The sequence below is a fragment of the Pongo pygmaeus genome, chromosome 20 (assembly GCF_028885625.2).
Source record: "Pongo pygmaeus isolate AG05252 chromosome 20, NHGRI_mPonPyg2-v2.0_pri, whole genome shotgun sequence".
Lineage (NCBI taxonomy): Eukaryota > Metazoa > Chordata > Mammalia > Primates > Hominidae > Pongo > Pongo pygmaeus.
In genome coordinates this window covers 17,555,308-17,577,074 of record NC_072393.2, presented here as the reverse complement: position 1 = coordinate 17,577,074, position 21,767 = coordinate 17,555,308, and the positions used below count along the sequence as shown (strand labels likewise).

Sequence of the window (21,767 nt, the reverse complement as noted above, 5' to 3'; positions counted from 1 at the left end):
CAGAAATGAGGAAGGAATACTGTAGAGATGATAGCAGAAGACCTGAGGTCCTGGTTGATGAAACCTCAGCTGATGTAGGAAGTTGTGGGTATGGTCCCTCGTACTGAGAGATAGCCAGCGGCCCTGAGCCAGGCCTGAGGAGGGACAGAGGTGGCAATCAGTACCTTCAGAAGCTGCGACAGGGTGTCCAGCACCTCGGGTGGCCCGACCTCCAACCCTTCCTCTCGGCCTGTAGCTCTCTTCTTGTAAGTGACGTTGCCCAGGTACAGGATGGCCGAGAGGACGGCAAAAATCCTGGGAAAGAAAAGGCACGCACGTTTGGGCAGTTTCTACGTTCCTAAGACAGCAGATACTTCCCAGGAAACTGGGCTGAATCCATAAAACCAGCAAATTCTGGTCAGAACGCATGAAATTTGAAAAATGTTTAAAGCCTCTGTTGAGGACTGCCTCTGTGGAATGTATGTGACTTTGCAGACAGTTATCTTTTTCCGGAGATTTGATCTGGCTCTGTCGCCTAGGTTGGAGTGCAGTGACACCATCATAGCTCACTGTAACCTCCAACTCCTGGGCTCAAGTGATTCTACCGCCTCAGCCTCCTGAGTAGCTGGTACTACAGGCCACCACATTTGGCTAATTTTAAAACATATTTTTAAAGGGATGGGGTCTTGCTATGTTGCCCAGGCTGGTCTCAAACTCCTGGCCTCAAGTGATCCTCCTGTCTTGGCCTCCTGAATAGCTGGGATTATTGGCATGAGCCACCGCACCTGGCTAGACAGCTGTTTTCTTTTTTTTGGAAACAGGGTCTCACTCTGTCGCCCAGGCTGGAGTGCAGTGGCGCGATCACGGCTCACTGCAGCCTCAACCTCCCCGGGCTCAGGTGAGCCTCCTACCTCAGCCTCTCGGGTGGCTGGGACTACAGGTTTGTACCACCATGCCTGGCTAGTGAAACTGTCTCACAAAAGAAAAAAAGAGTGTACGGATCCCTCTAACTAGCCCCCAGACCAAGAAATAGAACATTCCAAGTCCTGGATCCTGGAACCCCCCAACACCAGAGGAACCACTGTCCTGACGTCTAATGCTGTCTGTGAACTTGATGGGATGGTACTTGTGTTTGGCCAGTCACTGGCTATGTTGTCCAGGATGGAGTCCACTGGCTATTCAGAGGTGCCATCTTTTTTTTTTTTTTTTTTGAGACAGAGCCTTGCTCTGTTGCCCAGGCTGGAGTGCAGTGGCACAATCTCGGCTCACGGCAGCCTCTTCCTTCTGTGTTTAAGTGATTCTCGTGCCTCAGCCTCCTGAGTAGCTGGGATTACAGGTGTGCACCATCATGCATGGCTAATTTTTCATATTTTTTGTAGAGACGGGGTTTCGCCATGTTGCCCAGGCTGGCCTTGAACTCCTGAGCTCAGGCAATCCACCTGACTCAACCTCCCAAAGTGCTGGGATTACAGGCGTGAGCCACTGCGCCCGGGCCAGAGGTGCCATCTTAGCTCATTGTAGCTGTGAACTCTTGGGCTCAAGTGATCCTCCCACCTCAGCCTCTCAAGTAGCTGGGACTACAAGTGTGTACCACCATGCCTGGATAATTTAAAAAAGAATTGATGGGGTCTTGCTATGTTACCCAGGCTGGTCCCGAACTCCTGGTCTCAAGTGATCTTCCTGCCTTGGCCTCCCAAGTAGCTGGGATAACAGGCGTGAGCCACCATGCCTGGTTTAAAAAAATTTAAATTGCTGGGCGTGGTGGCTTGTGCTTGTAATTCCAGCATGCTGGAAGGCTTACGCAGGTGGATGGCTTTAGCCCAGGAATTCAAAATTAGCCTGGGCAACATGAGGAAACCCCATCTCTATAAAAAATTGTCCAGGTGTGGTGGCACGCGCCTATAGTCCCAGCTACTTGGGAGGCTGAGGTGGGAGGATCACCTGAACCAGGGGAGGTCGAGGCTGCAGTGAGCCATGATCTCACCACTTCACTCCAGCTTAGGTGAAAGGGCGAGACCCCACCTAAAAAAAATAATAATTAAATTGTAGTAACATAAGCATAATATAAAATTCACTACCTTAACTTCTTTTAGAGACAGGGTCTTACTCTGTTGCCTGGGCTGAAATGAAGTGGTATAATCCTAGCTCACTTACAGCCTTGAACTCCTGGCTTTAAGTGGTCCTGTTGCCTTGGCCTTCCAAAGCACTGTGATTACATGTGTCAACAACCGTACCCAGCATTCTTTTTTTTTGAGACTGGGTCTTGCTCTGTCACCCAGAGTGGCGTGATTAGTTCAGTGGCGTGATCATGGTGGCCCACTGCAGCCTCGTCCTCCCAGGCCCAAGTGATCCTCCCACCTCAGCCCACAAGTAGCTGGGACCACAGGTGTGTACTACCACGCCTGGCTAATTTTATTTATTTTTTGTAGAGATGAGGTCTCACTATGCTGCCCAGGCTGGTCTTGAACTCCTGGGCCCATGCAATCCTCCACCTTGGCCTCCCAAAGTGCTGGGATTACAGGCGTGAGTGAACCACGTGGAGCCTGGCCAAACCATTTTTAAGGGTACAGTTCAGCAGTGTTAAGTATGTTCATGTTACCTTTCATTGGCGTTGCCTAATGACCAATGGCTTGAGCCCCTTCCCATGTGCTCGCCGCTATTGGGCCACACTCCCTATGGCGGCACTGTTCAGGACACTGCCTGCCTGTTTTCACTGGGTTGCAGGTTAGACCTCAGAGTGACTGGTAAGGGCCATGCGTGCCCATTGTAGGTTCTGGGGGACAGGCCCCGGGAGCCCGCACACTTACTGCTTCTTGGTGGCGGGGAGGAAGCCCACCATCTCCATGGCCTGCTTGAGCCTCTCAAAGTCATGCTTCAGGTCCTCCCCATCTTCAATCTTCAAGTTATGCTGGAAAACAAAGGCGTGGGTACTCTGGGCGTTCCTGGGCCGGCAAGGGTGGCGTGCCAGAGTGATTTTGGCTGGAGCTGGTGGGGCAGGGCCCCAGGACCAGGGGAATGAATGGGTTCTTTTAATGCTGCCTTCTGGGAGCGGGTTTGGGGGCCAGGGCAGGCTGCCTCTGACTTCCCGGCTGTACATAAACAGCTTGGGGCCGGGAACAGAGGTGGTGTTTGTGGCTCGGGCTTGAGGCTGTTTACCTGGTTGAGGTAGAAATAATCTTCAGGCTGCTTGAGCTGAAATTCTCGGCGCTCTTCCTTGCTGACCCCGAGTAACAAATAATAAAACACATGGTAGTTCCTACAGGTCAAAATTGGGAGGAAAACAGTTGTTTTTGGAGGCCGAGCAATAGCTACTCTGCAAAGCACTACTAACGTGGCCTTGGAGAGCACACCTCAAATATGTACAAATTTAAAACAGTAAGTCAGTTCTTACTAAGTCTTAAAAAAACAAAACAAAACAAATGAGCATCTTGAGCGAGTAGATTTCCGGAGGATTGGAGGTGGGTGGGTGTACATCTCACTTATTTGTCAATCAGAAATGGTTTTTTTTTTTTTTTTTTTGAGATAGGGTCTTGCTCTGTTGCTCAGGCTAGAGTGCAGTGGTACAATTGCAGCTCACTGCAGCCTTGACCTCCTGGGTTCAAGTGATCCTCCCAGCTCAGCCTCCTGAGTAGCTGGGACTACAGGTGTGTGTCACCATGCCCAGCTAATTTTTTTTTTGGTCTTTTTTGTAGAGACGGGATTTCGCCATGTTGCCCAGGCTGGTCTCGAACTGGGTTCATGTGATCCTGCCGCTTAAGCCTCCCAAACTGCTGGGATTACAGGCAAGAGCCACTGCTCCAGGCCTTTTTTTTTTTTTTTTTTTAAAGAGACAAGGACTCTAGCCGGGCGTGGTGGTGCATGCCTGTAATTCCAGCTACTCAGGAGGCTGAGGCATGAGAGTCGCCTCAGGCATGAGAATCGCTTGAATCCAGGAGGCGGAGGTTGCGGTGAGCTGGGATCACACCACTGCACTCTAGCCTGGGTGACAGAGCAAGACTCTGACTCAAACAAACAAACAAAAACAAACAAACAAACAAAAAACCCAACCAACCAAACAAAAACAGAGACAAGGACTTGCTCCATTGCCCAGGCTGAAGTGTGGTGTCTAGCTCACTGCAGCCTCAACCTCCTGGGCTCAGGCGATCCTCCCACCGAGGCCTCCTGAATAGTTGGGACTACAGGCACATGCTACCATGCTTGAGAAATGTTTCCAATCTAAGTATATTTTGCGCAGACATCTGAGCACATACTGGGGATAAGACCTCCAGGGAGGCACACAAAGGTGGCTTGGGAGGTATGAGGACAAAGTGTGAGGCCACAGGAGCAGGTCTGGGGAGAAGATGGATGGGCAGGCCCTGCTCCTGTGAGAGCCTCCACGGCCTCCCCCAGAATTCCTCCGACCTCAGGACATTTGCTTTGCTTCTCTCTGTAGGAGGAAACGTAGACATGGCGTGGCATTCAGAGATTCCTGGGAAAACGTTCTCCTACCTCTCATCCTTCTCCTGAGACACCAGGCGAGACTTTTCAAGCAGATATTTCTCGACGACAGCTCTGTCATTAAGAGAAAAAGAGAAAGAAGAAAACATTACATTTTAGTATTGTGTTAATATTGAGTTTTTTGTTTTTTTTTTTGAGATGGAGTCTCGCTCTGTTGTTCAGGCTGGAGTACAACGGCACAATCTCGGCTCACTGCAACCTCTGCCTCCCGGGTTCAAGTGATTCTCTTGCCTTGGCCCCCAGAGTGGTTGGTTGGAACTACAGGCGTGTGCCACCACGCCCGGCTAATTTTTGTATTTTTAGTAGAGGCAGGGTTTTGCCATGTTGGCCAGGCTGATCTCGAACTCTTGACCTATGTCAAGTGATCTGCACGCCTTGGCCTCCCAAAGTGCGGGATTACAGGCATGAGCCACTGCGCCTGGCCAGTATTTGTTATTCACTGTCTTTTTTATTCTAGCCACCCTAGTGGGTGAGCAGTGGTATGTCCTTGTGGGCTTTTTTTTGCAATGGAGTCTCACTCTGTTGCCCAGGCTGGAGTGCAATGATGCGATTTCTACTCACTGCAACCTCCACCTCCTGAGTTCAAGCGATTCTCGTGCCTCAGCCTCCTGAGTAGCTGGGATTACAGGCATGTGCCACCATGCCTTGCCTGGCTAATTTTGTATTTTTAGTAGAGATGGGGTTTCTCCATGTTGGTCAGGCTGGTCTCGAACTCCTGACCTCAGGTGATCCACCTGCCTCAGCCTCCCAGTGTGCTGGAATTACAGGCATGAGCCACTGCACCCAGCATTCATTTTGAGGCAGGATCTTGCTCTGTTGTACAGGCTGGAGTGCAGTAGCATGATAATGGCTCAGTGCAGCCTTGTCCTCCTGGGCTCAAGTGATCTTCCCACCTCAACCTCCCGAGTAGCTGGGACTACAGGCTAGTTTTTGTAGTTTTTGTAGAGATGGGGTTTCGTCATGTTGTCCAGGCTGGTCTATAACTCCTGGCCTCAAGTGATCTACATGTCTCAGCCTCCTGAAGTGTTGGGATTACAGGTGTGATCCATGCATCTAGCCTGTCACTGTGGTTTGGATTTGCATTTCCCTGACAACCAATGATGCTGAACATCTTCTCATGTGCTTGCTGGGCATTCATAGCTCTTCTCTGATGAAGTATCCATTGACGTCTTTTGTGGTTTTCTTATTGGGGTGTTGGTCCCATTATTGAGCTGTAAATGCTCTTTCTATATTCTAGATGCAAATCCTTTGCTGGTTCTGATTTGCAGGTACCTTCTCTGGGTCTGGGGATTCCTTTCCAATTTTGTCACAGTGTCCTTGGAAGCACAGGGGTCTGTGATACCCATCAATACTTGGTTGTATCCATATGGTCTGGTGTTCTGCCGTTTATTGATCATTTTCTTTTTTTTTTTTTTTGAGATGGAGTTTTGCTCTCGTTGCCGAGGCTGGAGTGCAATGGCGTGATCTCGGCTCACTGCAACCTCCGCCTCCTGGGTTCAAACAATTCTCCTGCCTCAGCCTTCCAGTAGCTGGGATTACAGGCGCCCACCACCACACTCAGTTAATTTTTGTATTTTTAGTAGAGACAGGTTTCACCATATTGGCAAGGCTGGTCTTGAACTCCTGACCTCAGGTGATCCACCCGCCTCGGCCTCCCAAAGTGCTGGGATTAGAGGCATGAGCCACTGCGCCCGGCCTTACCAATCATTTTCTCTGTGCCAAGCAGTTAAAGTGCTTCCTCCAAATTAAGTTCTCAGAGGTCCCTCAGGAGGCACCTGGCATCATGTGGGACCTTGAGTCTGAGGGTGCCAGCACAGGGACTGGGGTGTCTCTGCAGCTCCAAATATCTCTCAATGCTAAAAGTAGTGGCAGTGAATGATTTTTTGAGGAAAAATACGTTCTAGGCATCATTTGATGTATTTCTCAGGGACTCCTCTTCCATGCTGGGGTAGGCACGGTAGCTCCTGAGGAGTGGACAAGGAGCCAAGGCTTGGTGAGACTATGTGCTGCCCAGGGCCCCTGTGGGAAGAGGGTGGCCTGGTGGGATCCTTTCGCACCAGCTGGGGCTGGCTCAGGCTGGTGGGGCCGGTCTATCACGGGGTCTGTCATCACCAGATGTGTGAGCTCACTGGGGCCTCCAGATCACCCTCATCTGAGCCCATCCTGTTATGTGGGAGACACAGCTGGTGCCCAAGGAGTGGCAGGGCCAGGGGACAGCACAAGGTTCCCAATTCAGGGTCTGCTGAACGCCGCCTGCTGAACACCAGTCTGCTGAACGCCTGTCTCTCCAGGAAAGCAGTCTTTTTTTTTTTGAGACGGAGTCTCACTTTGCCACCCAGGCTGGAGTGCAGTGGCATGATCTCGGCTCACTGCAACCTCTGCCTCCCATGTTCAAGTGATTCTCCTGCCTCAGCTTCCCGAGTAGCTGGAATTATAGGCATGAGCCACCACACCCGGCTAATTTTGTATTTTTAGTAGAGACGGGGTTTCACCATGTTGGCCAGGCTGGTCTTGAACTCCTAGCCTCAGGTGATCCACCGCGTCAGTCCCCCAAAGTGCTGGGATTACAGGCGTGAGCCACTGCGCCCAGCCCAAGACAGCAGTCTTTTGTCTGCAGGCTCACATAGGGACACACACGATGCACAGGTGGCTTTTGATGGCCCAGCCTGGGTCCTCTCTTCTTTCAAGTAAGAGAAAAAAATGTTTCCTTCTATTCCTTTGCCGGGCTAGTAACCAGTTTCAGCATCTTCCTGCATTCCTGGGGAGGGAGGCTGTGTCCATTTCTAGAAGGAAACTCATGTTTCAATCTCAGCCTGTGGCCGATTCCCTGTGCTGCATCTGCAGGTCTGGCAGAGGACGTGGCCCCATGGTGGCAGGATGGCAGGGCCAGCACACTGGGTGTCTGGCATCAAAATGTCACTTGACCGATGATGGCCCCTTCCCTTCCCCAATCATTTTCAAGTCCTGGGCCTAAAAAAGGGGTCTTATAGGGACCCAGGGCTCCTCCGGCACTGAGTCCTTGAACACACAGGAAGCTGCAGCCTCATAAATTGGGGAACTGGGCGGGGAGGCTTGGACTGCACCTGACCCTTGGCCTTGGTGGGAATGGCATGGAGAAGTGTCACCTGCCTGAAAGAGGGCAAAAGCAGAACCGGTCCGAGCCGGCTCCTTGTGTGATCGCTGTGGCCATTCTTGGGATAGGAAGTGCGCCTCCCTCCCTGGGGCGAGGATGGCCACAGTCCTGAGGTTGTGGGTGGAGGCAGGACTCCCCTTCCTGAATCCAAGGCCACAGATACGACTTTCCAAAGCTGGTCTGGGAGACCTGGCCACGGAGGGCCACTGGTCCTGAATATGATGGGATCCTGGGGAAGGTCGGGGAGGCTGAACCATTTAGCTATGGGCTGGGCCAGGCCAGCCCTTCTGGTGTCTGGTCCAATGGTGGGCCCTGGAAGTTATGTCTCCTGGAACCTGGGGATGTGACTTTATCTGGAAAAAGGGAGCTGGGCACAGTGGCTCATGCCTGTAATCCCCAGAGCTTTGGGGGGCCAAGGTGGAAGGATCGCTTGAGGTCAGGAGTTCAAGACCAGCCTGGACAACATAGTGGGACCCCGTCTCTACAGAATAAAAATAAAAAATTAGCCAGGTGTGGTGGTGTGCACCTGTAGTCCCAGCTACTCAGGAGGCTGAGGCAGGAGGATCGCTTGACTCCAGGAGTTCAAGGCTGCAGTGAGCCATAATCATGCCATTGTACTCCAGCCTGGGCAACAAAGTAAAACCCTGTCTCAAAACATAAAAAAGGCTCTTTGCAGAGGCCATTAAGTTAAAGACCTCGGGATCATCCTCAATAATCCAGGACGGCCCTAAATCCGATGACAAATGTCCTTATAAGAGAAGAGGGGGTCGGGCGTGGTGGCTCACGCCTGTAATCCCAGCACTTTGGGAGGCCGAGGCAGGCGGATCACTTGAGGCCAGGAGTTTGAGACCAACCTGGCCAACACAGTGAGGCCCTGCCTTTACTAAAAACACAAAAATTAGCTCGGTGTGGTGGCATATTCCTATAATCCCAGCTACTTGGGAGACTGAGGCACAAGAATTGCTTGAGCCTGGGAGGTAGAGGTTGCAGTGAGCAGAGATAGCACCACTGCACTCTAGCCTGGGCGACAGGGTGAGATTCCGTCTCCAAAAAATAAAAAAATAAAAAGAGGAGAGACACATGCCACCTGAAGACAGAGGCAGAGATGGGAGTAATGTGGCCACGAGCCAAGGGAGCCACCAGAAGCTGGAGGAGGTAGCCAGGATCTCTCCCTAGAGACTCCAGAAGGAACCAGCCCTGTGGACACCTTGATACCCGACTTCTGGCCTCTGGGATGATAAGAGAATAATTCCTGTTGCTTCAGCCATACGGTTTGTCGTACACTGTTATGGCAGTCCCTCCTAGGAAATGCATACAGAGATAATGTCGGAAAGGGGGCGGTGCCCATGCGGAGGTCAAGCCTGCAGTGTCTGTCCAGAGCCAGCTGGACACCCAGACAAGACAAGGAGGCAGCTTAGCTTCTCCCCAAGGGAGGCATGGAACTGTAGCAACAGTATCTGTGTCATCTTCCCAACAAGGTACCCTGAATGCTTCCTGTGGGTCAAAATCTCTGCAATGTGGCAGATAGGATCGTGCAAAAGATGGATTCACGGGAAGAAAAATAAAACCAAAGATAAGAGGTGGGGACCTTTGTGCACTGCTGGTGGGAAGGTAAAATGGTGTGGCTTCCGTGGGAAACAGTATGGTGGCTTCTTAAAAAATTAAACAGCCAGGCGCAGTGGCTCACTCCTGTAATCCCAACACTTCGGGAGGCCAAGGCGGGCAGATCACCTGAGGTCAGGAGTCTGAGACCAGCCTGACCAACATTGAGAAACCCCATCTCTACTAAAAATACAAAAGTAGCCGGGTGTGGTGGCGCATGCCTGTAATCCCAGCTACTCGAGAAGCTGAGGCAGGAGAATCGCTTGAACCCAGGAGGCAGAGGTTGCGGTGAGCCGAGATTGCGCCATTGCACTCCAGCCTGGGCAATAAGAGCGAAACTCCATCTCAAAAAAAAAAAAAAAAAAAAAAATTAAACATAGTGTCTGGGCGCAGTGGCTCACACTTGTAATTTCTGGATCACAGGCATGCACCACCATGCCCAGTTAATTTTTTTGTTTGTTTGGTTGGTTGGTTGTTGGGTTTTTTTTGTTTTTTTTTTTTGAGATGGACTTTCGCTCGTCACCCAGGCTGGAGTGCAGTGGCCTAATCTTGGCTCACTGCAACCTCCGCCTCCTGGGTTCAAGCGATTCTCCTGCTTCAGCCTCCCGAGTAGCTGGGATTACAGGCGCCTGCCATCATGCCCGGCTAATTTTTGTATTTTTAGTAGAGACGGGGGTTTCACCACGTTGGACAGGCTGGTCTTGAACTCCCGACTTCAGGTGATCCACCCACCTCAGCCTCCCAAAGTGCTGGGATTACAGGTGTGAGCCACCACACCTGGCCTTATGTTGTGTATTTTAACCCCCAAAATATGAAGTGAAAAAGGTGGGGTCTTCATGGAGAGGTCAGGGCCTGGAAGACAGGTGGGACAAGTGGCTGTTCCAGGTGTCTCTGATGAACCGGGTACACCCATGTGGGCAGGTGGTAGGAGTTGGGGGGCCACTGACTGCCTTGTGGGGGCTGAGGCCGAGGGGCCAGAGCAGCCCCTGACATTTGTCAAGGGCCACTCACCCACACCACTGCCTACTGGACCCTGGATAGTGGGAAAAAGGAATGAAGCTAGAGGCGGAAGGTTCAGGAGAACAATATGGTTGTTTGTATCTTGAATATGAACCATCAGTTGAAATGATCATCAGTCAGGTTCAGACAGACAAAATCCTGGGACCTTTACAAATTCCATTGACACAGCAACCCCTCACATGAGAATCTATAGTTGGGGGGGATCCCTGTGAGTATCCAGGCCTTGGACCTTCTCAGATGCCATCTAAGTACTCATCCATCCATCAATGGATCCATGGATCCACTGATCAAGCCCATCCAAATCCATCCAATTTACCCATGAATCTATCCATTCGCTAATTGACATCCACAAATCTACCCATTTATTCATCCACCTACCCATGAGTAGTCATCCATCTATGAATAATCCATGTATTTATACATCCATGAATCCATCCACCCATGAATCCATCTATCTATCCATCCATACACCCATCCACACACCCACAAATCTACCCATTTATTCATCCACCTACCTATGATTCTATCCATTCACTTGCAAATCCATCCACCCAAGAATCCATCTATCCAGCCACCTGTGAATCCACTCACCCATAAATCCATCCATCCATCCGTCCATCCATCCATCTATCCATCCATGAATCTATCCATCCACCCATTCATTATATGAATCTACCCATTTATTCATTCTCCTACCCATGAATCTACCCATCCACCTGTGATGGCTGGATTCATGAGTGTATGGGTAGATCCACTCATGAATGCATCCATCCACCCATGAATCCACTCACCCGTGAATCAATCCATCAATCCATCCATCCAACCATCCATCCATCCAGCCAGCCACCCACCCACCCATTCATGAATCTATTCATCCATCCACTCATGAATGCATTCACCCAAGAATTCATCTATCCATCCATTCAGCCATCCATGCATGAATCCATCCATCCATCCATCCATCCATAAATCTGTCCATCCATCTACCTGCAAATCCTTTCACCCATGAATCCATCTGTCTGTCTAACCAACCATCCATCCATCATCCATCCATCCCCTCCTGAGTCCATCCACCCACCCACTCTTCAGTATTTCCATGCACGACCACCTCACTTTGCTGCTCTGTACCTGTCATTTTCTGGCTAAAGGGGCACATGTTTAGCAAAGGCCAAAGTCCGCATCCCCACTGCCTGTGACACCCCCAAGACCTACCAAATTAGAAACTTTATCAAGACAGGAAATGGGCTGGGCTGTCCTTGCCTGTTCTCGGTAAAGCCCATTACCTCTAGCCATGTACCCCAGGCCCTGCCCACATTTCCTACTTCAACCTACTGCTCCAGACCTTCACCTCAAAGACTTAAAATCACACTTGCTGTCCTGTACAAAGCATAAACATCCACACAGCCATGATCTCCACATCTCACTCCCATGTGTGTGTCAGGAAGCAACAGCGCGTGGGGCCAGCTCCCACCAGTGGGGATCCCAGGGACACCTCACCCTCTCACGATGCCACTCTCTAGGTAGCTGACTTGGATGAATTTCCCAAACCGGCTGGAGTTGTTGTTGTGGGCTGTCTTGGCGTTTCCAAAAGCCTGCAAGGAAATCAAAAGCAGGTTTCAGACCAGGAGGGTGGAATTTCTTTTTCTTTTTTTTTCCTCTCATTTTACACTGTGCTTTTATTTTTATTTTGTATTGTTCAATTTATCTATTTTTTCTCTTGGAGACAGTCTCGCTCTGTCACCTGGGCTGGAGTGAAGTGGCACAGTCTTGGCTCACTGCAACCTCTGCCTCCCGGGTTCAAGCAATTCTCATGCCTCAGCCTCCTGAGTAGCTGGGACTACAGATGCACGCTACCATGCCAGCTAATTTTTGTATTTTAGTAGAGACGGGGTTTCACCATGTTGTCCAGACTGACCTAGAACTCACGAGTTCAGGCAATCTGCCCGCCTCAGCCTCCCAAAGTGCATGAGTCACTGTGCCTGGTCTCTATTTTTTCTTTTTTCTTTTTTTTTGAGATGGAGTCTCGCTCTGTCGCCTTGACTGGAGTGCAGGGGCGTGATCTCAGCTCACTGCAACCACCGTCTCCCGAGTTCAAGCGATTCTCCTGGCTCAGCCTCCCGAGTGGCTGGGATTACAGGCGCACGCTGCCACGCCTGGCCAATTTTTTGTATTTTTAGTACAGACGGGGTTTCACTGTGTTGCCCAGTCTGGTCTCGAACTCCTGAGCTCAGACAATCCGCCCACCTTGGCCTCCCAAAGTGCTGGGATTACAGGCGTGAGCCACCACCCCCGGTCTCTTATTTTTTCTTTAACTGTTCCTGCAAAACAGGGCTACCCAGTAAGCAGAGAGTAGCCCATTTTCTTTCTTTTTTTTTTTTTGTTTGAGACAGGGTCACACAATGTCACCCAGGCTGGAGTGCAGTGTTGCGATCTTGGCTCACTGCAACCTCTGCCTCCCAGGCTGAAGCAATCTGCCTGTCTCAGCCTCCTGAGCAGCTGGGACCACAGGCATGCACCACCACGCCTGGCTAATTTTTTGTAGAGATGGGGTTTTGCCGTGTTGCCCAGGCTGGTCTGGAACTCCCGAGCTTAAGTGATCCACCCGCCTCGGTCTCCCAAAGTGCTGGAATTACAGGCATGAGCCATCATGCCCAGACTCAGCTTATTTAATTAATATTTTCCAGATTGTGACATAATTTGCAAAAACATCATTTTATTTATTTGTTGTCTAAATAAACTTTATTTTTTAACCTTTTAATATTATTTTTGAGATGGGGTCTCGGTCTGTTGCCCAGGCTGGAGTGTAGTGGCACGATCTCGGCTCACTGCAACCTCTGTCTCCCAGGCTCAAGGGATCCTTCTGCCTCAGCCTCCCAAGTAGCTGCGACCACAGGCATGCACCACCATGCCCAGCCTTAACTTTTAAGGTACACACGCAGGTTTGTTAAGTAGGTAAACTTGTATCACAGGGATTTGCTGTACAGATTATTTTGTCACCCAGGTACTAAGCCTAGTATCCAATAGTTATTTTTTCTTTTTCTTTTCTTTTTTTTTTTTGAGACAGAGTCTTGCCCTGCTGCCCAGGCTGGGGTGCAGTGGCACGATCTCGGCTCACTGCAACCTCCACCTCCCAGGTTCAAGCGATTCTCCTGCCTCAGCCTCCCAAGTAGCTGGGAATACAGGCACGTGCCACCATGCCCAGCTAATTTTTGTATTTGTAGTAGAGACAGGGTTTCACCATGTTGGCCAGGATGGTCTTGATCTCTTGACCTCGTGATCCGCCCACCCTGGCCTCTCAAAGTGTTGGGATTTACAGGCGTGAGCCACCGCGCCTGGCCCCAATAGTATTTTTTCTGTACCTCTCCCTCCTCCCACCCTCCAGGAGGCCCCACTGTCTGCTGTTCAGCTGTGTGTCCATGTGTTCTCACCATTTAGCTCCCACTTGAAAGTGAGAACGTGCAATATTAGGTGTTCTGTTCCTGTGTTAGTTTGCTAAGGATAACGGGCTCCAGCGAGGATGGAGCTTCTATAGGCCTCAGCCTGGAGCCCTGGGCCTCCCTCCTTCTCGGCTTTGAGGACACTCACTTGTCCCTAAGAGAGTAGGCTATAAGTCACTTAGAAGCCCAGATAAGACCTGGAAAATACAGAGATGTATAGCCAAGGCCCATTCCAACATTTCACTCTTTATCTCTCTGTGTCTGAGATTGTGTGTGGTGCTCAAGTTTTTTTTTTTTTTTTTTTTTTTGAAACAGAGTCTTGTTCTGTTGCCAGGCTGGGGTACAATGGCACGATCTCAGCTCACAGCAATCTCTACCTCCCGGGTTCAAGCGATTCTCGTGCCTCACCTTCCTGGGTAGCTGGGATTACAGGTGTGTACCACCACGCCTGGCTAACTTTTGCATTTTTAGTAGAGACGGGGTTTTCCCATGTTGTCCAGGCTGGTCTCGAACTCCTGACCTCAGGTGATCTGCCTGCCTTGGCCTCCCAAAATACTGGGATTACAGGCATGAGCCATCATGCCTGGCCGGTGTTCAAGTTTTAAGTCTCTGACATTAAAAATGGCAATTGCCTGAATTCTTTTTAGTTATAATCATTCATCTGATAGGGTAAACCACACCCTGTGGGTCAAATCTGGTCTGATGCTTGTTTTTTTTAATTGCCTGCAAGCCAAGAAGGGTTTTCACATTTGTAAATGGCGAAACAAGAAACAAACAAACAAACAAAAACCCAAAGAATATTCCCTGACTTGAAAAACCTCTTCATATTTCAGCGTCCATCAATGAAGTTTTATCAGTACACACCAGGCTCATTCAATTGTGTTGCAACAGAGACCACCATCTAGTTTGCGAAGGTGCAAATATTGCCTATCGGGCTCCTTGCTGCAGGAGTTTTGGGCTGATCTGGACTCTGGGCTCACTGCTGGACACAAGGCAGGGTATGTGGAAGCTCCCTTGAGGAGCCCTAAAGTTTGGGTGGGAAGATAAGTGGGTTCACAGAGCAATAAAAAAAAAATTGGAGGAAAACTAACATGACATATAATTAACCATCTTAAAGTGTACAATTCAGTGGCATTTAGTACATTCACAATGTTGTGCAGCCATCGCCTTTACCTGGTTCCAGAACATTCTGATCCCCCCAAAAGGAGACTGTCCCCATCAGCAGTCCCTTCCCATTTCCCTCCCCTAGTCCCTGACAACCACCAATCTGCTTCCCGTCTCTATGGATTTGCCTGTTCTGGGTATCTCAGGTCAATAAAGTCATACACTGTATGGCCTTTTGTGTCTTGTTGCCGCTTCTTTTTTCTTTTCTTTTTTTCTTTCTTTTTTTTTTTTTTAAAAGAGGCAGGGTCTTGCTGTCGCCCAGTGGTGCAATCATAGCTCACTGCAAGCCTCGACCTCCTGGGCTCAAGCAATCCTCCTGCCTCAGCCTCCCAAGTAGCTGGGACCACAGGTACATGCCACCATACTTGGCTAATTTTTAAAATTTTTTGTAGAGACCGCATCTCTCTTAAGTTGCCCAGGCAGGTCTTGAACTCCCGGCCTCAAGCGATCCTTCCACCTCGGCCTCCCAAACGGCTGTGATGACAGGCACGGTGGCTCACCTGTAATCAATGTTTCATTCCTTTTTCACAGGACAATCTTTTTGTTCTGTACTGAGGAATCTACACATACAGGGAAGTGTGTGCAGTGCAGGGAGTGTGCAGGGGTCCCCTCTGGGGCCTTCCATGTAACCATCACCTGGATGAAGATGGGGGACACCCACTCTCTGTCCAGATTCCTGGGGTGCCCCCTTCCCATGAGGGACTTACTGCTCCAGAGTGGTTAAGACGGAGCCCTGGGGGAACTTGAGGCAGGGAAGGTGCCTGGGGCAGGACAGAGAAGCTGAGAAGAGGTGGTGGCTGGGGGAAGGTGGGGGGATCTTTCGTTTAGGGAGAAAGAAGATGGGGTGAGGCCAGCAGAATGCGGGCTGTAAGGCCTGGTAGATGAGAGAGAGGCGGCAGAGCTGGTCTTGGGGCCTGGTGTTCCACTGTCCCAGTCCTTGTGACCGCTAGGTTTGGGGAAGAGGTGACATGGCAAGGGGAGGGCACAGGGGCAGGGGGCACACCCTGGAGTCACACATGGAAAGTTTGGCAGCAGTGATGCTCGCGTGTGAGAGGCTGGGCCGCCCAGGGAGGATAGGAGAGAGCGAGGCCACAGTGTGAAGGAAGTGGCAAGGCCATTGCCAAGGTCCCATTGTAGGGGGTGGGGGAGGTGGTGGCCAAGCATACCAGGGAGGTGGAAACCGGAGACACAATGACACAGAGAGACAGGATCTTCCTGAAGGCCTCATTCCACAGGGGGATGGATACTGGTTGTTATGGACTTCATGTCTGTGTCCCTCACACAATTTTTTTTTTTTTTTTCTGAGACAGGGTCTTGCTCTGTTGCCCAGGCTGGAGTGCAATGGTGTGATCTCGGCTCACTGCAACCTCCACCTCCCAGGTTCAAGTGATTCTCGTGCTTCAGCCTCCTGAGTAGCTGGGATTACAGGTGTGTGCCACTGCGCTCGGCTAATTTTTGGTATTTTTAGTAGAGACGGGGTTTTACCATGTTGGCCAGGCTGGTCTTGAACTCCTGACCCCAAGTGATCTCCTTGCCTCGGCCTCCCAAAGTGCTGGGGTTACAGGCTTGAGTCACCATGCCTGGCCCCCGACAAACTTTATATGTTGATATCTAACCCTAAGGTGATATAGGTTCAGGAGGTGAGGTCTTTGGGAGGTGATGAGGTCACTTACATGGGGCCCTCATGAATGGGATTAGCGCCCTTATAGAAGAGGACCCCAGAGAGCTCCCTCACTCCTTCCACTGTGTGAGGACATGGGAAGAAACACCATCGATGAACCAAGAAGAGGGCCTTCACCTGACACCAAATCTGCCAGAACCTTAACCTTGGACTTCTCACTTCCAGAACTGTGAGAATATATTTGTTGTTCCAGCCACCTGGTCTACATGGTACAGTCATGCACTGCACAGCAATGACCGTCAACGATGGACCACATATATGACGGTGGTCCCATAAGATTACAATACTGTACTCTTACTGTACTGTTTCTGTGTTTCCATCCATCCATCCATCCATCCAATCATTTTTTCTTTTTTTTTTTTGAGACAGAGTTTCACTCTTGTTGCCCAGGCTGGAGTGCAATGGTGCGATCTCAGCTAACCACAACCTCCGCCTCCTGGGCTCAAGCGATTCCCCTGCCTCAGCATCCCGAATAGCTGGGATTACAGACGTGCACCACCACACCTGGCTAATTTTGTATTTTTAGTAGAGACGGGGTTTCTCCATGTTGGTCAGGCTGGTCTCGAACTCCCAACCTCAGGTGCTCCACCCGCCTCGGCCTCCCAAAGTGATGGGATTACAGGCGTGAACCATCGTGCCCGGCCCCATCCATCCAACCTTATTTTTTGAGACAGGGTCTCACTCTGTCGCCCAGGCTAGAGTGCAGTGGCATGATCACGGCTCACTGCAGCCTCAACCTCCAGAGCTCAAGGTGATCCTCCCACCTCAAGCTCCCAGGTAGCTGAGACTACAGGCACATGTCAGCACACCTAGCTTACTTTCTTGTAGAGAAGAGGTTTCACCGTGTTGCCCAGGCCAGTCTCAAACTCCTGGGCTCAAGCAATCTGCATACTTTGGCCTCTCAAAGTGTTGGGATTACAGGTGTGAGCCAAAGTAACCAGCCTATCTATCTATTCAGAGACAGAATCTTGGTCTGTCGCCCAGGCTGGAGTGCAGTGGTGTGATCTTGGCTCACTGTGGCCTCGACCTCCTGAGTTCAAGCGATTCTCCTGCCTAGGCCTTGCAAAGTGCTAGGATTACAGGAATGAGTCACCAGGTCTGGCCTATGTTTAGATACACAAATATTTACCATTGTGTTACAGCTGCCCACAGTATTCAGTACAGTAACATGCTGTACAGGTTTGTAGCCTAGAAGCAATGGGTTATACCTATTTGTTTTTGCTTTTTTTTGAGATCGAGTCTCACTCTGTTGCCCAGGCTGGAGTGCAGCGGCATAATCTCGGCTCACTGCAACCTCTGTCTCCCAGGTTCAGGCTACCCTCCTGCCTCAGCCTCCAGAGTAACTGGGACTACAGGCGTGAGCCACCATGCCCGACTAATTTTTGCATTTTTAAATAGAGACAGGGTTTCACCAGAGTTTGGGGCCAGGCTGGTCTTGAACTCCTGACCTCAGATGATCCACCTGCCTTGGCCTCCCAAAGTGCTGGGATTACAGGCGTAAGCCACTGCACCCGGCCAGCTACATCTATTTGTATAGGTATAGCCTATTAGTGATTATGTATTAACACACCTATTAGTAGTATATAACCTACTAAACACCTACAGCTGAAGTGTATAGTAGATTATATCATCTAGGTTTGTGTAAGTTCACTCTAGGATGTTCGTGTGACCACAAAATCACCCAATGACGTATTTCTCCCATAGTTAAGCAATGCGTAACCATATTCTGTGACAGTAGCCCGAACAGATCAAGACACTGGCTGACCACTGAGTGGAGGCTTTTGTGGGGCAGCCTGAATGGGGAAGTCCCATTAAAAATGCAACTGACTGGCTGGGCGCAGTGGTCACACCTGTAATCTCAGCACTTTGGGAGGCTGAGGAAGGAGGATGGCTTGAGGCCAGGAGTTTGAGACCAGCCTGGACAACATGGCAAAACCCCGAATCTAGAAAAAATTTAAAATTAGCCAGGTATGCAGCAATCCCTTTACTGGGCATATACCCAAAGGATTATAAATCATTCTGCAATAAAGATACATGCACACGTATGTTTACTGCGGCACTATTTACAATAGCAAAGACTTAGAACCAACCCAAATGTCCATCAATGATAGACTGGATTAAGAAAATGTGGCACATATACACTATGGAATACTATGCACCCATAAAAATGGATGAGTTCATGTCCTTTGCAGGGACATGGATGAAGCTGGAGACCATCATTCTCAACAAACTATCACAAGATCAGAAAACCAAACACCACATGTTCTCACTCATAAATGGGAGTTGAACAATGAGAACACATGGACACAGGGAGGGGAACATCACACACCGGGGCCTGTGGGGGTGGGGGGCTAGGAGAGGGATAACATTAGGAGAAATATTTAATGTAGGTGATGGGTTGATGGGTGCAGCAAACCACCATGGCATGTGTATACCTATGTAACAAAACTGCACGTTCTGCACATGTATCCCAGAACTTAAAGTATTAAAAAAAAAAAAAGCCAGGTATGGTGGTGGGTGCCTGTGGTTCCAGTTACTTTGGAGGCTGAGGTGGGAGGACTGCTTCAGCCCAGAAGGTTAAGGCTGCAGCTGCATTTGCGCCCCTGCACTCCATCCTTGGCGACAGAGCGAGACTCTGTTTCAAAAAAAAAAAGGATCTGACCATGGGAGGCCCAGATACTCCCTTGGAGAAGGCTCCATTCAGCTGCAAAGCCTCGGGCAGAGCTTGAAGCCCGGACAGTTGCTGTGGCTGGACCCATGTGCGGATCACACTACTCAAGGAGCTGGCTGTTTGGGTCATGGGACAAGGAAACAGGGAGGAGCTCAAGATCATGGGGCACGGAGCCAAGCAGGAAGGTGATAAGGAGGGGGCCCCAGAGAGAGAGATGGCCTGGCCCTCTATAGAGAGGGGGGTCCAGGAAGTAGCCAGGTGCTTTTTGTGGGGGGGACTGGGTTGCCACATAAGCCTTGCTCACCTGTTGATTTTTTTTTTTTTTTTTTTTGAGACAGGGAGACAGGGTCTCACTCTGTCGCCCAGACTGGAGTTTAAGTGGTGTGACCATAGCTCACTGCAGCCTCAACCTCAATCCCCAGGCTCAGGCAAGCCTCCCATTTCTGCCTCCTTAGGAGCTGAGACCACAGATATGCATCACCGCACCTGGCTAATTTTTTTTTTTTTTTTTTTTTTGAGACAGAGTTTGCTCTTGTTGCCCAGGCTGGAGTGCAATGGCACAATCTTGGCTCACTGCAACTTCTGCCTCCTGGGTTCAAGCAATTCTCCTGCCTCGGCCTCCCGAGTAGCTGGGATTATAGGCATGCACCACCACACCCGGCTAATTTTGTATTTTTAGTAGAGACGGGGTTTCTCCATGTTGGTCAGGCTGGTCTTGAACTTCTGACCTCTGGTGATCTGCCTGCCTCGGCTTCCCAAAGTGCTGGGATTACAGGCATGAGCCACTGTGCCCAGCCTAATTTTAAAAATTATTTTTGTCGACATGAATCTCACTATGTTACCCAGGTTGGTCTGGGGCTCCTGGACTCAAGCAATCCTTCCATCTCAGCCTCCCAAAGTGCTGAGATTACAGGTGTGAGCCACTGGGCCAGGTCTGACCTGTTGAACTTTGAAACAGTCTCTGGAGGGTCTGATGAAACCCGGGGGGCTCATCGGTGGGCAGGAACCACCAGGGGCTCTGCTGGTGAAGTTGACTTTCCTAGGTGCCTATGGGACTTTTGGGGGGTGAACCATCCTGTGTGATGGGGGCGTCCTGTGCACTACACGGTGTTGAACAGCATCCCTGGCCTCCACCTACCCGATGCCATCTGGGATAACCAAAGAATGTCCCCAGAGATCGCCAAATCACCCTGGCTGGGGAGCAATGATGTACACAAACAGAAATAAAAGGGGTTGCAGGGCTGGGTAGTCGGGGCTCACTGGTCCCTTTGTCCCTTCCATAGGTTCCCATGTGCGCTACATTCTAGGTGCTGAGGGGTCCCTGCGGTCTTTCTAGGTTTCATTTCCAGCTCTCCAGAGGGTAGCTGGAGAACTGTGTTTTTTGTTGTTGTTTGGAATGAAACCCCCAGTCTCGAGGCACCGACTCGTTTCCTTGGATGCTCACGGGACCCTGCAGGGCCATAGTCTGGAGCTCCCGCAGGAAATGAGCTTCAGCCTGGGGCCCGGTGCCTGGGCCTAGGCCCTCCTCCTTGCTCCCTGCCTGACAGCACGAAGCCCAGCCTCGCCTATGTGGTCCCACAACCAGACTCTCCTCCCCAGTCAACCTCAATTCAAAGAGATCTGTCAGGGAAACCCTAAAATAAAGTCCCAGGAAGTGGCTCAGAAAGCTTTCCCTGCTTGTCCTAACTATGAGCAGATGGCGAAGGGATGCCTGTCCCTGGGGGTGGGGTGGGGGGGACAGTCCTGTTGGTGGCCCCGGGGTGTCTGCGCAGGAAACGGGTCTCCCTCTGAGCCAGGGTCCCGCAGTACCTTGGTGTAGAGCCTGGTCTGTGGCAGAGGTGCCCCAGAAATGTACATTCACACCCTAAAGAGCCACAGTGCTCACTTTAAACCCACGGGACAAGTCTCTGCAGTGACTTCTAATATCACAGCCAGGCCTGGTGTCCTGGGAACGTAACACAGGGAACGCCTTTGGGATATGAGGGGCCCCTCCCCCCACCGTGGCTGCCCAAGGGCTGGCTTTCTGGTTCTGCGATTACCCCGTGCACCAATTATCCATGCATGGAGGCTGCTCCCAGGCCCGGTGACCTCACGTGTCTGGTATGCGGTCTCAGCACACTGCGACTTTTCAAAGCCCATCTAAAAATATCCGGTTGGTGCTATTATACATCCGAGGGGGAAGTGCGGCCGGGCGCTCGCAGCGAGGGGTTGCTATTGTGTTGCTGCTCGGCTGGGCTGGCCGGGGGCTCGCACGGTCTCAAAGCACAAGGGTGGCTGGTGTGCCTGGAGTATCATGTGGGGTCCAGGGTGGACACAAGGGAGGAAGTGGGACCCCGGTGTCAGCAACTATGCGATATAATCTGGCACACGCACCGGGAAGGCGGATGCCATGGTCCCCCCAGGCTACAAAACCCACAGCGCTGGACTCGCTCAAAACCAAAAAAGGCCTCTCCTTTAACAGCAACACACATTTTTTCTTTTATAATATAAAAAACATGTTTCTAATATAAGTTGTAAACTTTGGAAAAAAATTATTATCTCACTGGGTCTAGCAATCCCACTTCTGGGTATATATCCAAAGGA

At 50.6% G+C, this 21,767-nt stretch overlaps 1 protein-coding gene across 13 annotated transcripts in view; it reads right to left on the bottom strand.

The window, feature by feature from the left end:
- MYO9B (myosin IXB) overlaps positions 1-21,767 on the bottom strand; it is a 136,442-nt gene that overhangs the window by 56,172 nt on the left and 58,503 nt on the right. For all 13 annotated transcript variants that reach the window (XR_010125048.1, XR_010125049.1, XM_054465920.2 and 10 more), the window contains exons 3-7: positions 11,729-11,823; positions 4,468-4,530; positions 3,136-3,235; positions 2,787-2,887; positions 165-294 (exon numbers count right to left, since the gene is read on the bottom strand). Coding sequence is in view for 11 of the 13 variants with exons in the window: in XM_054465920.2 (XP_054321895.2) it covers positions 165-294; positions 2,787-2,887; positions 3,136-3,235; positions 4,468-4,530; positions 11,729-11,823 (489 nt within the window). In the remaining 2 variants the exon portion in view is untranslated. The remainder of the gene's footprint in view (positions 1-164; positions 295-2,786; positions 2,888-3,135; positions 3,236-4,467; positions 4,531-11,728; positions 11,824-21,767) is intronic.